The sequence below is a fragment of the Metopolophium dirhodum genome, chromosome 6, assembly GCF_019925205.1.
Source record: "Metopolophium dirhodum isolate CAU chromosome 6, ASM1992520v1, whole genome shotgun sequence".
Taxonomy (NCBI): domain Eukaryota; kingdom Metazoa; phylum Arthropoda; class Insecta; order Hemiptera; family Aphididae; genus Metopolophium; species Metopolophium dirhodum.
In genome coordinates this window covers 32174369-32192353 of record NC_083565.1, presented here as the reverse complement: position 1 = coordinate 32192353, position 17985 = coordinate 32174369, and the positions used below count along the sequence as shown (strand labels likewise).

The 17985-nt window shown below is 27.9% G+C and overlaps 1 protein-coding gene across 1 annotated transcript; it reads left to right on the top strand.

Annotated features, from left to right (window-relative positions):
• Positions 1-5783: 5783 nt before the first annotated feature.
• LOC132946645 (protein starmaker-like) lies at positions 5784-15866 on the top strand. Its single transcript, XM_061016690.1, has 8 exons — positions 5784-5922; positions 6113-6185; positions 8556-9155; positions 9219-9459; positions 11278-11491; positions 14561-14758; positions 14822-14904; positions 15237-15866. Exons 3-8 carry the CDS (start codon positions 8964-8966, stop codon positions 15383-15385), a joined length of 1077 nt encoding a protein of 358 aa, XP_060872673.1. The 5' UTR covers positions 5784-5922; positions 6113-6185; positions 8556-8963; the 3' UTR covers positions 15386-15866.
• The last annotated feature ends 2119 nt before the right edge of the window (positions 15867-17985 follow it).

The following is a 17985-nucleotide window of genomic DNA, read 5'->3' as shown; positions in this document are numbered from 1 at the left end:
GCCGGACTCGCGGAAACTTAACTGTTTCACAGGGTCTGGCGGTGCGCGACTTCACCGCGGCGGCGGAACGAAGACGCGGCCGAAGGGACAACGCCAGGGCGAAAATTACCGAGAGTCAAGGATCGCGCTGTGGTCCGCTGAATCTCGCATTTTCGCCCCAGCGGTCATCCCACATCGGCCGTTTCGCTCGTCCCCACCGGTTCCGCAGCACAAAATCTCACTTCGCTCGCTCCGCGTCTTGGTCTTCGCCGTCCGTCGGCCGAGTCGTCGCGCCGTCGACCGTAGACGCGCACGACATCGCGCTTTAGCCGCCGTCCGTCGCCGTCAACCGTAGTCGCTCCCATGGCCGTCTCGGTCTGGCCTCGCCGGCTGGGCAAGGTCGTCAAGCGGCCAAGCAAACGCGCCAACGAAACTCGTCAACCCGCGGGACACTTCGGAGAACGTGCAGAGGTGACCAGTGGCCAGCAACACTGCATTTCAGCACCAATCGCCATCTCGCATTCTCCCCCCCTTGTTTATTGTGTATATCCTGTCCGTCGTATTTTTTTTTTTTTAAATTTCGTTAAATTGTTCACATATAATTTTTTTTTTTTCTATCATAAACGCATAATATTGTGTACAATTTTATATTAATATTTTTTTTTAGCCAATGGCCTATTTTTTTGGAAAATTTTTTTTCTATTTTCGTTATATAATTAATAAAAATATTTTGATTGAACAAAAAAAATATCTTTTTTTTTCGTTTTGTCGAGTGTATAATCAATTGTTACAGATTTAACGACTAAAAAAATCGTTAAAATATATATTTTAAATAAAAAAACTCATTAGTCGATTATTCAAAGTATAATGACCGTGGACCTGCAGTATAAATGCTACACGGATATTGTAATATGTTCCAATTTAAGTAATCAAACACTAAAGGCGACGAAATCTGCTGAATAAATCATATAATACCTAACGCATTACACCGGCGGATACGACATAAAGGACCAAAACCAATACAAGAATTTAGAATATTGTAAATAATAATAATATAATATGTATTGTGTAGAACATGCGAACGTCAATTTAGTCGAGTAGTTAATACAATATAATATTTAAAAAAATTCATAATTGAATTTTACACGGGTAAAATAATAGGTGCATGTCGAAAAATAAAATTGTTTGAAAACTTTCAGGTTTAGGTTTGAACCATTAAACCCCCGTGTAACGCCCATGCATGTACCGATACCATATTTTCTACATAATTATTGACTCGAGTTGTAATATCCTAATCTGAACAAAATTTGGTACTTACCTTTTGTACTAGGAAATCACTTTTTGACGGTATGTGAGTTTACCCTATCTACTAAACGACAAACATAACAATGAATAAATTCTAACAAGGGGGATCGACTTAGAAATCGTCCAAGATCGACCAGTCGATCGCGATCGACTGTTTGGCCATCCCTGTAATATAACATTGTAGTTCTTTATTACGACATAATTGCTATTATAACATTATATATAAGTACAGCGTATTGTGAATTATATCTGTGTGCATGGCATGTTATAGTTTGATTATGATAACATGTGGATCATGTTTATCGAAATTTCCCCATAGACCTTATGAATAGGTGTATATAATATATAAACAATTATATTATAGTAAATGCAATGTTTTCGGTGAAAATAAGTTAAACCTACAGCCTCACTTATGCAGGAGGTTTTTTTTTAGTGTGGAATGACCGGAATGAGACACATTTCGTGCAGTAAAAATTGTTACTCTGTGCAGTGCGAAAAAAGAATTTCAGGATGATATCTATTGTATATTATAAAATGATACCTACTAGTATATTATGATGCAAACGTTTAACACAAAAATTAAAAAGAAGTTACCTAGTCAATAATCGATCGTTTTTATTTTTATAAACAACTAGCTGATCCCGCTGGCACTTCGTTGCCCGTTAAATGTACCAATTCTATGTGACTCAAACTTTGTTCAATTCGTTATTTAATATTCGGTGTATGGTGTATGGTGTTCAAAATTTATCTTAACTTTTCTGTTGCCCGGAATAAAAGTTCTGATTCGCAGCAGTATATCATCAGGTAGGCAATCTACCTGCGGTATATCGCGGACCCCGTGCTGTTTGCACGTAAGTGTATGATTTAACTCTAAAGTATCAAAATTGTACCAAGTTTGTCATTTTTACTTAATTCCACCTACGGAGGATTAATATAATCAATTAATACAAAAGCCTAACGCAACCGTACTAAAATACGATGAATAAAAAAAAACAAATTTAGCACTTTTTAAATTAGTCTATCTTCTTCCCAGAGGTCTAATCTACATCACACGAACATTCATTTTTATCTATACTAATATATAAAATGATAGCGTTTGTTTGTATGTTCGGGATAAACTCCGAAACTACTGAACCGATTTCGAAAATTATTTCACCAATAGAAAGCCACATTCTTTGTGAGTGTCAGAGGCTAATTTAAAAAAGGAATTAATCACTCCCGGTAGGCGCTCAAACAGGAATTTTGAGATTTACGATAGAATTTTTGTTTTTTAATGGTTACTATGGGTTATATATATAGATAAAAATAATTGTTTAGACGTTGTTGTTGTTTTTGGCCATGTCGCCAGGTGTGCACTTAAGAGGCCATAACTCCGGAACCACTTATCCCACAGCGTACAAACTTCACAGAAACCATTTACATATCAATCTTAATATGTCCTGAAATCTGTATCGAAATCGGTTTGGTGGATCTTGAGTTATACAATTTATTCAAAATGTACACTTATTTACATATATATAGATTATCATTGCAAATTGCCTATTGCAAGGAAATATTACTCAGTAAGTATTATTACTTATAATATTACAAACAATATTTAAAAACTATTATTTACAATAAATATAAAATGATTTATTTGGTATACCATGGGTTAGTCCGGATTTATATGTTTTTACACAGGTGTCGTTTCTGTGTATATGCATTCTTATGAAAGTAAAAAATGTAGATACTACAGTATACAGTAGACAGTAGTATAGCCAGCACAGTTCAACAGTTAACAGTCCATAATAGGGTTGGTCCGCGTAGACAAATGCCTTTCGACAATCCAAAAGTGGGAACAAGTTTGTGCAGTCAGAAAAAATCATTAAAAAAAAAACACTTACTATTATAGTAAAATAAAATATAACATTAGTAGCAATAATATAATAAAATATTCTTCGTAGCTTAATGCTTAGTAGTAGCAGTGGCGTACATTCAAATTTGCTCTGGGCGGGAGGGGAGGGGGTTTAAAAAAAATAACCAACACTAAAACCTTCTATTTAAAACTACCCATTTTCCTAACAATCAAACACATTACACGTATAAATATTTATGGGCAAAATAACAAAACAAAAACAAAGGTTTACAATAATCATGGCAGTTAAATACTTTTTAACATGCACATATAGTGTGTACAGAATATCATTTATATTATATTATTAATTATTTATAATAAAAATTCTAGTTTATGTAATTATGTCCGCACGCAACTGACTGTGTACGATCAAATGTCTATTTTGATTGATATATGGCATCCATGATTTCGTTATGAAATCTTTTCCTTTTTATTATTACTTAAAAAAAATAATATTTATCAATTTTCAACTGTCAACTATAGTAAGCACTTAGCGAGACGTAAATTTCATATAAGTCTTACCAGAATGAATTCATTTTTGAAAAAACATTGTATTTGCATACCAATTTTCCTAAAATTATCTGTACATTTTAAGTAAAAGTATGAACTTCTTGTATGAAAGACTTGGTATTAAATTGTCTATAGCTTTAGCTATACACATTTAATATTTTATAAGTTTAGAACTACAAATTAACTGTGGTTTTGACGAAATTTTAACTTTAAATGCTTATAAAAATAACAATGATGCCTATGTATCGTTGATATTTTACCTATAATAAAAACTTACGTATTACATTTTAAGCTTTTTGACCGGATAAATATTTTTTTTTGACATTTATAGAAAAAAAAAATTTTAATTAATCAAATACAATCCAAGTGAGGACGGTATAACCAATAGCAGGTTACTAAACAATTTTAATACATTTACATTTTTTTTCTTCAATTATTTTAAAAAGCACTGAGCATTTTCAATTTCAACTTCCACAAAAGTACCAATAACTAGATCCAATTTGATTCTGCGTACGCCACTGCCTTTATCCATTGACGATTGACCCCTTCAATTATTATGACTATTTCATAATAACTCGGTAATATCGTAATGAGGATTTATTCCTAGAAATCTGATTAGTTTAAAATAATATCGTGCGTGCTAGACGCGACCGAATCCGCCGTTTGTGGTAGTGGTGGGAGAAGTAACCGTAGACGTAGCCGCCGTCCTTAGGTGGCAGCACATTACGGATGAAAAATTAATTTCGACAACAAAAAACATGCCTACGAAACATGACAAATACAAAGGTTTAGAGTGATTTTAGAGAGAAATACCGAATTGTCAAAATTAAAGAACACAACATTATCTAGGGCATGACATATCCGTTTGTGGATCAAACGACTGAAACGATAGTTATTTAAGATTAAAAAATTACGATTTTCGATAACATAAAAAAATATCGTATATCTGTTAAAAACTTATAAAAAGCCAAACCGATATGTCATTCCCTAGATAATGTTGTGTTCTTTAATTTTGGTAATAAGTTGTACTGCGCTAAGTATATTACTTTCGGAATAAAATCTATTTTTCGAAAACATGTTTTAATACCGAAATATATAGCTGCGCTGACATCCTCTTAAACAATTCACGGTAAATATTTTTTGACATAAAAACGAAATAGTCTGAAATGGTGAAATATAATAAAATTAAAAACAAAATAAATTAACTTAACTTATCTACTTGTCAAATTTAAAAATGTATTTGTTATTAATGTCGCGTTAATTAAAAAATAAATTTAATAAGTTAACAGTTAGGTTAATGAAAATGCTAAAGTAACTAGTTAAGTTAAAAAGTTTAAATTAAATTAACTTTTTAACTTAACTTTAACTTTTTAGCTCGTTAATACCCATGCCTTGTAGAAACCTAAGGAAATTATTTCGAATTTTATATAATGTATGTATATGATGGGACTTCTGATACGTATTATATACCACAATGAAATCAATTGATATAAGTCACACATGTGTAGCAATGTAGATTTGAAACAAAACAGTACTTGTATAGTATAAGGGCTATGAAATATATTTCTCGTTTAAATATTCGGAACATATTATTATAGTGCAGCTATAGTATTTTATAAGAACGAATAGCATTAAAATTACAACGTGGAACCACGGAATGATAACATTAAAACAATACATTTGTTCAGTAATTTAATTTAGATAATCGTATTAAAAAAAAAAATTGCACCCACGTTTGAGTTTACCTATAGCTATAGCTATAATAGGTATGCTTAATTTTGTATAATATTATGCTATCGCTTTGACTTCTTGTTACCTATCTATAAATATTATGCGAGTAAAATGCGGAAATGATAATTATTAATTTATAATAACATAATATGATATGATATCTTATAAAACAAATGTACGGAATTTAAAAATGTTTTTTTCATTCCAAACATATTATTATGAAAAATGATACAAGGTCTAAGATATTTTGATTCAAATTATTATTAATTATAACATACCCGATGATGGTGGAGTCGAGTGTCATAATATAAACACAGTCGACAGGTGTTCATATCAAAAAGTGTTTGTCGAACGAGCCTCCTATTCTTACTCAGCTGTGATCGTCACTGCAATTTTCAGGATTTTGCGAATCAGAATTCGGACGACCGTCGACTCAATTTACAATCGACCGATGACAGTTCGTTACATTTTTAACCAGCACGAAGCGAGAAGAAAATTAATAGGTACGTTTATATATAAATTTTATACTCATGTAATATAATATCAAAGACCAAGGTTTTTCATGAAATTATTATGGCACTGAGTTCCGTAAAACGAACCGTGGACGCTATTATAGTACCTTCGTAATAACGATCACAGCAGAGTACTATACGGTCGTCCGAATTCTGAATCAAAAAATCTTAAAAATTGCAGTGGCGATCACAGAGGAAGACGGCTTCGGCAACCACGCGGTATCCGAGACTTTGGGCACGAACTGCAATGTTGAGTGAGTTACTTTATCTTTTATGTAAATACCTTTATATAAGTATTTTTTTTAATATTTTTCAATTGCTATTGCAACAATATATCAAGAGAGCCTTGTATTAAATTTTCACGCTTTTTGGCCCAACAAATAAAAATTTTTTTAGTATTTATAAAAAAAAAAACTAAAAAAAATAAAATTTAAAATGGTCCGTAAAATGTCCAAAAAAAGTCAAATTATTTTCAAAATTGTATGGTGCGTAGAAAATGCTAATATTAACATTCAGTTCAATTTTCAAGTATCTACAGTCGTTCGTTTTTTAATTACAACAAAAGAAGAAAATCGTTACATGAGAAATCGAGAGAATATGAAATGTTGTAAAAATATGAATTTCAAACGCTCATAAAAATTCAATTTGACTTTCTTAAAGACATTTTTTTTTTTGATAAAGGTAGACAAAGATATGAGGAATCTTGTATGATATTTTAAAATTTTAGATTTAAAAAGAAAATTTTTTATGAATTTCTAACTCAAAATAATTTCCATTTTTCGTCATTTTTACGTATTTTGTCAATATTTGAACTTAAAGCTTATAAAAAAAAATTGTGAATATGGATTTTTAATTTTTTTCATCCGCCTTTGAAAGAATATACTCCCATGGGAGCCTAATATTATATTTTCAAGCTTTTTTAACCAATAAATAAAATTGTATTGATATGTATCGAAATAAAAACTAAAAAAAGATGGAAACTGAAAATGTCCATAAACAGCTCAAAATAAGTCAAAATATTTGGTAAATGTTACGGTGTATAGAAAATGCTAATATAAATATTCAGTCAAAATTTCATGTACCTACGGTAATTTTTTAAAGAGTTGCACCAAAAACCAAAATCGACTATCTCAAAAACAGATTTTGCGTAAAATTTCCCGTTTTCCCTAGATTTTTCTTTTGTTTTTCACGGCGCTTTTGAAAACGACTAGGACATTTTTACTTTTGACCCCCCAAAGTACCAACTAGATTCACTTTCCTATCAGAAAAGATACTGTTTGGAGAAAATCTAAGCATTTTTACTGTCCTAAAAGGTAATAACAGCCACAAAAATAAAAAAATACACACATCATTGTAAAATCAATACATTCAATCGTTCCACTTAGAATCTAAAATCATGTCGAAATATTTTTAGATTTTTTGGTTTCTGCCTTATGAACTACTTATGAGGAACTCAAATGTATCTTTAATATTTTTAATATTTTTTATAGCTACGTATGTTGTTAAACTTTTACATTTTTTGACAGAGCGAATAATAATTGTTGTTGACGATTATAGAAAAATTTCGACAATTTCTAATGTATAATGTAAATAGCTCAAAAAGATTCAAAATATTTTGAATCTAATAATTATACCATATAAATAAATTATAATATAAAATAGATAAAAATATGCTACTAAACATTTCGTGGTAAAATTTTTAATATGCGTACGGTTGTCGGTTATACGTTATTGAGTTGGAATGGCTTAATGAGAAATCGTAATTTTACGTTTTTGTGATTTTGTCAACGCGTTTAAACTTCGGATGCTCAAAAAAAATGTGGAAAAATTCGAAAATATTAAAATAATATATTTCCGAAAAAACCGAAGTTTTCGGAAAATTAAAAAATTGTATTTACGCTTAAAAATTAAAATAATGTAAGTAAAAAAAACCATTTAAAAAAATAGATAGGAGCCCTGCTGTCATTGTCATTTTACATTTTCCAGTACAGTTATCAATGTATCATTTGTATTTAAATTTTAAATTAAACTATTAAAAATATTAATAAGGATATTTCAATATTTGTTCTAAAAACAACGTAGTTACATATCGAATAGGTAGGTATTTATGTGTGAGAGTGTATTTCCCCAAAAATAAATCATCTGTATTTTTAAATGTTACATATAATTGTAAGTTGTAGAGAAATATAGACAGCGGACGATTGACAAATGAGTTATGACAATATTAATTATTAGGAAAATACGTATAACAACAAAACATCATTGGCGGGATACGATAATATTTTGTATAAAAAAACATTTTTTCAATTTTCCAGGAAAAAAAACAGTTTTTTTTGTCGAAACCATTTTTTCCGGAAATGTTTAATGAAACCAAATTTTCCGAATTTTGATTCGTATATTGAATTTAATATCTTACGATTTATAAACGTTCTACAAAAATCAAAATTGATTTAAACCTCTATAATTCTATATTGATTAAAAATCAAATTTTATGTCTCTATGGGATCGTATTATCAAAGCGGTATATGAAAACACTTGTTATATTAAAATGTGTATTAAAATTCACTAGGTATTGATCTCACACATAATACATGGTAATCAAATAAAAATTCAATATTTTTCAGTCAGCGATGACAGCTGCAGCAGTGGGTACCTACTGACGAAAACTTCGTTGTCACAAGCTGCGTGCAGACGGTATTAAAATTTAAAACGTAACTTGAAACCGGAACAAAATCAGCAACAATTAGCCGCGCACCTCTATCACCTGAAGTATGACTGACTGCATGTTCCGCCGATGCTATCGCCCCCACCGCAGCAGCAGCACGTGAGATAAGTCATACATTTTATCGACAGTGACACATTTTTTTCGCATTCCGTCATATAATTGGTATATGATTGAACTGAAATCGATAAAAATTTGCCGGTGATAAAGTTGTTAAAAACATTATTTAAAAAAATACTGAGAAGTGAAGTTCTAACTATACCAATACTAAAATTGTTAAAATGATGATAATTATTAATTATTACACATAATGGCAAAATCGAGGACTTCGAAAATTCAGATGAATACGCTGGTGGAATTGATGTCTAATGACCCAAAACTGAGTGCTGGAAAATTTTCAGAAAATTTCACAAGAAAAATTGCTAATGCAAGATGGGACGAAATTGCCATTGAACTAAATTCTCTACCTGGTTGCGAAAAATCAGGGAATAAATGGAAAAAGGTAATAAAAATGTGTATTTAAAATAATGGGAAATTGTAGATTGAACTGTTTATTATTTTTGAGGCATGGCAAGACACAATCGCAAAAAATAGGGCTGCATTAATCAAAAGACATATTAATGGTACTGGAGGAGGACCTGCCACTAATTTGGTAATGTCAGAGGCTCAAACGGATAGCATTCCATTAATGAGCCAAGAGGCTATAAGTGGTTATTTAAATGCATTGGAGTCCTCTGTAACATATAAAAAACCTGCAGAACAAACAGCTTCATACATCTATAATAAAGACGCAAAAACAACAGAAGGTACAGCTAAAATATTATTTTGTTTTTTTAACTAATTAATTAGTAATTATATATATATATTATAATATCTTATACGAAAAGAAAACCAAAAATTAATTATCAACAAAATTCTAGATGATTTTGGTAAGACACTGTGAATATATTTTAATATTGAATTCAATATTTTTTGTTATATTTTTATTATATAGTTGTATTGTGATTTGTGATATAGATGCTGAGTTGGAAGACTTGCAACTAGACTTAAACAGTTTTGATGTAGTTATTGAAAACAATCTAAATTATGATAAGTTTATTATTAACAATTATTATTAGTAGGTATGTATTATTTATCAATTTGTGTTACCCAATGATGTTGGTGATTTATCACTCAAGCTTGTAGAAACTGAACGAGAATTTCAGTTAAACAGTGTACCTACATACTTTCAACATTTTCTTTATCTACCTCTTAAATTATTATTAAACATTATTTAACTAATAATAATAGTATAGGTATATTTCATGTAAAATTATCAATATATATACAACTTAATATTAATTAGAATAGATAGATGCAACTATAAGTACAATGCTTGTGGTGGGGATGAAAAGTGTGAGTTCATTACAATATAAAAATATATTTAAATCAATTTAGAAAGTATACAGTATAAAATGTATGACAAAAAAAAAAAAATATTCAAATTTAAATTATTTAAAAAAAAATCTAGTTATTTTAATATTTAAATTAAAAAAGTCATAAACGTTAATTTTAAGTAATCTACATTGGTATTTGAATAGCAATAGATACCTACAATATTTAATTCCAACTTGTTGGACAGATAAATAAATGTTTTCTTCTTTAGATTGTGTATATTATGTAAATCAGTTAACCTTTGCCATTGTTATGTCTAAATTTGAATAAACTAAGTAGAGTATAACTAAAATATACATATCCTACTAATATTATAAACGCGAAAGTTTGTAAGTATATTTGTTACTCTTTCGCGTAAAAACTACTGAATGGATTTTAATGAAACTTTACAATAATATAGCTTATACATCAGAACAACACATAGGCTACAATTTATAAAGATATATTGTGTGCATTTTTTAATTTAAATTTTAATTTAAAAAAATATACAAATTGTAAACCTATACCTTTTTAGTAAGAAATAGTCGCTGGCTGAAAATAAATAACATTCAAACAATTATTATTATTATTATTATTATTATTATTCTGATGTTTAAGCTATATTTTTTTTTTACACTATATATTAGTAAATTGGATCAAGATGGTACCTACTTAAGAGAGGTCATTTTTTAATTTTCTCAATAGTTATTTAATGCCACTGGAAAAACCATCGACAAATTACAAAAAAAACCGCTAAAAATGGGATTTTAACTTCGAACGCTTTGTTTATCACAATAGAAACAATTACAAATTAAAATTAAAATTACGACTCTAGTTATTTTGTTGTGATTTATAATATTAATTCAACTTACAGGCTATAATAAAATATAAAATATCCAGACTAACAAACCGTCTCCCCTCAGAATCGTTTTTCGTATACAATGATATGATATCATTGAATTCAAATACAATACAATCCATTATACAGTGACCCACTTGTAACCTACTGTACAGCAGAACGACATCCACTTACTTTATTTTTTATAATAAAATTAGCGGTTTTGTACAAAATATCTATATTTTTTTTTATTAGATAATTAGTTACTATTGTCTATTGTTGATCTATTATATTTGTTATATCTTATTCTCAGTAAGAAATTTTAGAAACATTTCTGTATTTTTAACATTTGTTATTAATAATTTGTTTTCAGAGGGTATGAACTCTGAACAACCTATGAAAAAAGAACCTGCTACTGAAATATTATCAGACAGCAACAAAGCTGCATGGAAAATGGTTGACCTTGCATCTAAAAAATTAAATATTAAATCCAATTATTATGATCAAAAGTTGATTCTTTTACAACAAAAAAATAATATCCTCAGGAACATCCATACAATTTTGGAATCATACATTCAAAATAAAACGTAAATATATACTATATATATGATAATGTTGAATAGTAATTATAATTTATATAAAATGTTTGTAAAAATATATAACGTTATATAGGTACATTTTATAGTCTGAACATTTTAATCTTTACTTAATTATGTACTTATAAATTGTTGTTACAAATTTAAATACATATATATATATATATGTCGAATTAAATAATTAATAAATAATGGTATACATTTTATAGTCTAATATCTTTAAATCTTTATTCTAGATTCTGAGCGGAGCGATGAATGTATTGAATTTACAATGATATTGTGTGTTTTTTTAATTTTTGTATCTGTCACAACCGGGAAAAACAACATAACAATTAAGAAAAAACGGGAATTTTTGTAACTCTAAAACAAATGAACGTACATACATGAAATGTTCACTGGTTGTTTATATTCACAATTTCTATACACGATAAAATTTTCAACATTTTCAAAATATTTTGATTTGTTTTGAGCTGTTTATGGACAATTTCAAATTTCAATTTTTTTAGTTTTTTTTTCTATAATTGTCAATAAAGTTTTATTTGTTGGGTAAAAATGCGTGAAAATGTATTAAAAGGCTACTGTTGTATTGTTACAATAGCGGTTAAAAAATATTAAAAATACATGGCACATTTTTTTTTATAAGCATTTTAAGTTTGATTTTTGACATCTGTCAAATTTAAAAAGGTGGATAAGTGGATGTCGCTCTGCTGTACGGTAGGTTACAAGTGGGTCACTGTAATGGATGGTGTTAAATTTGAATTCAATGATATAATATCATTGTATAAGAAAAACGATTCTGAGCGAAAACGGTCAGTCAGCCTATGATTTTACCAAGTATATTTAATGATATTATTGTGAATAAAGTAATTTATATATAACCTATTTACGTGGAGCCTTGTTTTAAATTTTCAATCCTTAGCCATAAAAGTTAAAAATTTATTAATTTTTAAATACAAAATAATTAGTAAATTATAAATTCGATAAATGTTGTCAAAATTTGAACTTTAAATGCTTATAAAAAAAAACTGTGCCTATGTATTTTCAATATTTTTCAACTGCTATTGTAAAAATATATCAGGAGTCTTGTATTAAATTTTTACACTTTTTGGCCCAACAGATAAAACTTTATTGATATTTATAGAAAAAAAAACTAAAAAAATTGAAAACTGAAAATGCCCGTAAACAGCTCAAAAAGTGTCAAAATATTTTCAAAATTGTATGGTGTATAGGAAATGCTAATATAAACATTCAGTGAAATTTTCATGTATCTACAGTTATTCGTTTTTGAATTACAAGAAAATAAGGAAATCGGTACATGAGAAATCGAGTGAATATCTAATGTTGTAAAAATATGAATTTAAAACGCTCATAAAAATTTAATTTGACTTTCTTGTAGAAATTTTTTTTTTGATAAAGTTAGACAAACTTATGAGGAATCTTGTATTAGATTTTAAAATCTTAGATTTAAAAAGAAAATTTTTTATGAATTTCTAACTCAAAATAATTTGCAAATTTTCGTGATTTTTCCGTATTTTTTCAAGATTTGAACTTTAAACGTGTATAAAAAAAAACTGTGACTAAGGATTTTTAATTTTTTTCATCTGCCTTTGAAACAATAACCTAGGAGCCTTCTATTAAATTTTCAAGCTTTTTTACCCAACAAATAAAATTTTATTGATATTTATAGAAAAAAAATTTAAAAAAACTGAAAACTGACAATGTCCGTAAACAGTTCAAAAAAAGTCAAATTATTTTCAAAATTGTATTGTGTATAGAAAATGCAAATATAAACAACCAGTGAAAATTTCATGCATCTACGGTCATTTGTTTTAGAGTTACACCAATAACCAAAATCGATTTTGTTAAAAATCGATTTTGCGTAAAAATTCCCGTTTTTCCTTAATTTTTCTTTTGTTTTTCACATCGCTTTTGAAAACTACTGGGAAATTAAAATTTTGACCTCCCCAATGCACCAACGATATTCACTTTCCCATCGAACAAGATACTGAAGTCGAAAATCGAAGCATTATTTCGACTACTTATCGTGTACACAGACACAAAAATAAAAAAATTAAAAAATTAAAAAAAAAAAAAATAAAAAAAAAAATAAAAAAAAAAACACACATCATTGTAAAATCAATACATTCATCGTTTCACTCAGAATCTAAAATTATTTTGTAGCTAAAAATTTAGAAAATTTAGAAATCTTAAAGCTGATAATTGAAAATTGAAAACACCCATTAAGTTTTCACGTAAATTAGTTATATATAAAATTACTTTATTCACAATAATATCATCAAATATACTTAATAATATCATAGGCTGACTGACCGTCTTCGTTCAGAATCGTTTTTCTTATACAATGATATTATATGATTATATCATTGAATTCAAATTTAACACTATCCATTACAGTGACCCACTTGTAACCTACTGTACATCAGAGCCACATCCACTTGCCCACCCTTTTAAATACTTATTTTATATATAAACTTATACTGGAATGTAATACAATTAGTACCACATTCAATAACAAGTTGGAACAAATACACGTTACTACCAGGCACCTTTTCATTTGACAATTTTTTTTCAGAACTCTGTAAAAATCAATCCAAACCAAACAGTGCTTAGTTATGACCACCTATCAATAAATTATTATTTAAATACATAACTACATAATACAGATAATAAAACCTATAAATGAAAATCCAAATAAATATATTTTTCTAGTTAAAATAAAGTTTATTGGTTGGTTGGCATTTTTAGCTTCGCTCCTTGGCTGTTCCACTTTGCAAATCAAAAACAGCCTTTAATTTTATATTAAAAAATACCTGAGAAAAGTGACTGTAAAAATCAATTTTAAGGCACAATTGCTTAATATACAAATCCCTCATTGAAAATTTCTTTTACATATTCCTAACAATCATTTTAAGTACTATTGCAGATTAATTTAAAAAAAAAAAAATTTAACAAAAGGTGCCCTTAGTAAAGTATATTTAAAGTGTATATGGTTGATAAGGTATCATAATTTTTTTGATATACATGTGCATTTTATTATAGGCGTTCACGCGAACGCAAGAGACGTCGTAGCAGAGACCGTGGTTCTAGGGATGTAGAGTATGATGAAGTTGAAGAGGTTCCCGTTACCAAATCTAGCGATAAAGATCATGAGGTCGAAAGAAAAAGAAAACGCAGTCATTCTAGGGACCGTGAAAGTAAGAAGGATCGCAAAGAAATAGATCAACATCGTCGAGACAAGTAAAGTGTAATAATAATTTTGTGGCAGTTGTGGAAACTAAAACTTAATTTTATATTTTATAGGAGCAAAGATCGCCGTGACGAACACGATAAAGACAATTCTGAACGTGATGACAAAATTCATACTAAACAAGAACCTGTTGATGGTTAGTATATTTATTTTAGATTCTGAGCTATGAATGTATTTGTTTTACAATGTGTTTTTTTTCCTTTTTAGTCTAAAAATATCTTTGATTTTCAACTTTGAGTGTAGTTTCCCCACTCAATTTTATTTTTAATATTGCATGCTTAAGACGATGGATGATAATATTATATATTTTTTGGTTTATTCATTTTTTTGTTGACCGCTACAAGGACATTTTTATCAAACGTTTAAATTTAAACTTAATAACTATTTAAACTAAAAATAAATAAATAATGTTAGGTATACATATAATTGTGAAAAATATTTTGTAACTTTTTTATTTTTTATTTTTAGAATATGACGATAGTTTTGACAGTTACAATGACGAATATGATAATGGTTACAACAGTCCTCATGATGATTATGATCCATATTTGGTTAAACAAGAGGAACCCGATGAAGAAAATGCAAATGGTAGCCGTTACAGTAATAATGCAATATGATTTAATAGACTGTCTTGTACTGTATTGTCTATTTTTAACATAAATGAAAATGTAAAACTTAAGAAAAATGGAATTAAAAATGTAATAATTCTTGTTTAGTTTAATGTTTCAAAACAAATTTCTGTTTCTATGTAGGTATTATAGTAAGTATATAAATTCCACATCTTCATTTTTTAAATTTTTATTAAATATTTTAATAAGTATTATGTTGAATTGTAAATAATTTAAAGGGTTTATATAAATATATTATAATTTTTTTTTTTTTTTTATTGAATCGAAAACACAAGGTGTACAATATAATTAAATTTGTATATAAGAGTACTAGCGAATTATCTATCTCCGTTAAGCAATGCTTGTGTTGGGGATAGAGAGTTGAGATTATATTTACATGCAAATTAAGACAAAAAACAGAGATGTAACAAAAAAGGTGAAAAAAAAAACAATACAATAAATAATAATAAATTACAATTTGGAATAAAAAATAAGTAATACATTTTTTTGTTTTTTTTTTCATCATTACAAGCTATATATGAGACTTAAAATTGAGCACACGGAAATGAGAAAAGAAAAAAAATATACCAACATTTAATAAATTAAGTGGTAGCAGTGAGACATGCTTAGGTATAGGTAATTTAATTAGAGTAATTATTTTCTAAGTTTAAGAATATAATGTTATATTTATATTTTGTAAAAGTTGAATAATTTTTTCTCTAATTTTTTCTTCTTCCAATCATTAAATCTGTATTTCTTAAATTTAAATCATTGTTTTCTGCAACACCCAGAGGAGCTTGGTGTATGTCAAAATCAGTTATATTTTCTCCATCCACAAATTCGGGAAGATTGTACGTTATCCATAAATTGTGAAGAACAACACAAGCATTAATTATTTGTGATACTTTCTCTGGTTTGTAATGCAAAGTTCGATCTTTTATAAGACATCTATGAATTGAGTATAAAAAAATTGATAAATGTATTATCCTCAATACATGGCCTAAATACAATTTACCTAAAACGTCCCTTTAGAACTCCATTGCAACGTTCAATGATACTTCTAGCGGACATTTGAGTTTTAGCGAGACTAAAGAACAGCAATTCATTTTTATATATGTAGATTACAATTTAAAAATTAATAGCAATATTTCATAATGCTTCTAATAGTTTTCAAGATTTCATTAAATACACGGATGACACAATATTTAAAATTCATATCTACCTTGCTGAAGTTAAATTTGACAATATAATAAGTATTAAGTACCTTTGTGACATTTGAAATTATTGAACCAATTAAATAATGCATTTACTAATTATTTAATTTAAATATTTATTAATAATTTTAAGTATACAATTGTGATAAACGTATAACAATTTTAATATACCACAGAAAAGTTCTTGTAAAAATTAAAATTATTTTAAATAATAGTATTCAAATATGTATTTTAAATACAAATGACACCGCAAGCATTTGAATTTTAAATACGTATTCTGAATACAACTAAAGAGTAGTTAAGTATTCTTAACAAGACTGAACTGCAGGCTTAATTCATAATTATTCATGGTTAATAAATATGCTGATTATTATTGTTCATTCATTATTAACTGTTTAATAAATATTTCTGATTGATTTTCAAATTTTGTAAAAATAAGATAAAAGTAGCTATTTGTTAAAAAATATTTTATTCTCTTTTCGAAATATGACCGCGGTGGCCCGCACACAGGAGAGCAGTCTTATAAAGAATACTTTTATTTTGTATTCGGAATACATATTCGAATAGTTCTTAAAAAATATGTTCAGAATACATTAAAAAGTATTCGACTATTAGAATACTTTTTTTCACAACTAGTTTTTGTCAGTTTTTGAATGGTTGGTAATTAACATATTTTATTAATTAATAATTAAAAATAGATCGTACCTAATCATAAGTTATTAATCAATTTTGACCACATATGATACGGCCGATACGGGATACATCGCGCATTGGTGTTTATAAAAATAATCATATCGTGGGCCAATATTATATTTCCTTCAAAGAATAAAACTAATGTTCATGATTTATAAATTATAATACGTCTTGTCACAAATTTAAAACTATTTTTCTGGATCGAAAAAAAGTATTTTTTTAATGAATAAAAAATACAAATAACAGCATTCAGAATAAGTATTTGAATACTTTTAAAAAAAAAGTATTTAAAATAGTATTCAAATATTTTTAATCGAATACAAAAATAGTATTCGAATACTTTTATTATTAATAATTTGTTTTTAGAGGGTATGAACTCTGAACAACCTATGAAAAAAGAACCGGCTTCTGAAAGATTATCAGACAGCAACAAAGCTGCATGAAAAATGGTTGACCTTGCATCTAAAAAATTAAATATTAAATCCAATTATTATGATCAAAAGTTGATTCTTTTACAACAAAAAAATAATATCCTCAGGAACATCCATACACTTTTGGAAACATACATTTGAAATAAAACGTAAATATATATTATATATTTGATAATGTTGAATAGTAATTATAATTTATATAAAATGTTTGCAAAAATATATAACGTTATAGGTACATTTTATTGTCTGAACATTTTAATCTTTACTTAAT

Coding starts and splice junctions, on each gene's coding strand:
- LOC132946645 (XM_061016690.1), top strand. CDS start 8,964: ATGGCAAAATCGAGGACTTCGAAAATTCAGATGAATACGCTGGTGGAA. Junction 9,156..9,218: donor CAGGGAATAAATGGAAAAAG/GTAATAAAAATG, acceptor ATTATTTTTGAG/GCATGGCAAGACACAATCGC. Junction 9,460..11,277: donor AGACGCAAAAACAACAGAAG/GTACAGCTAAAA, acceptor ATTTGTTTTCAG/AGGGTATGAACTCTGAACAA.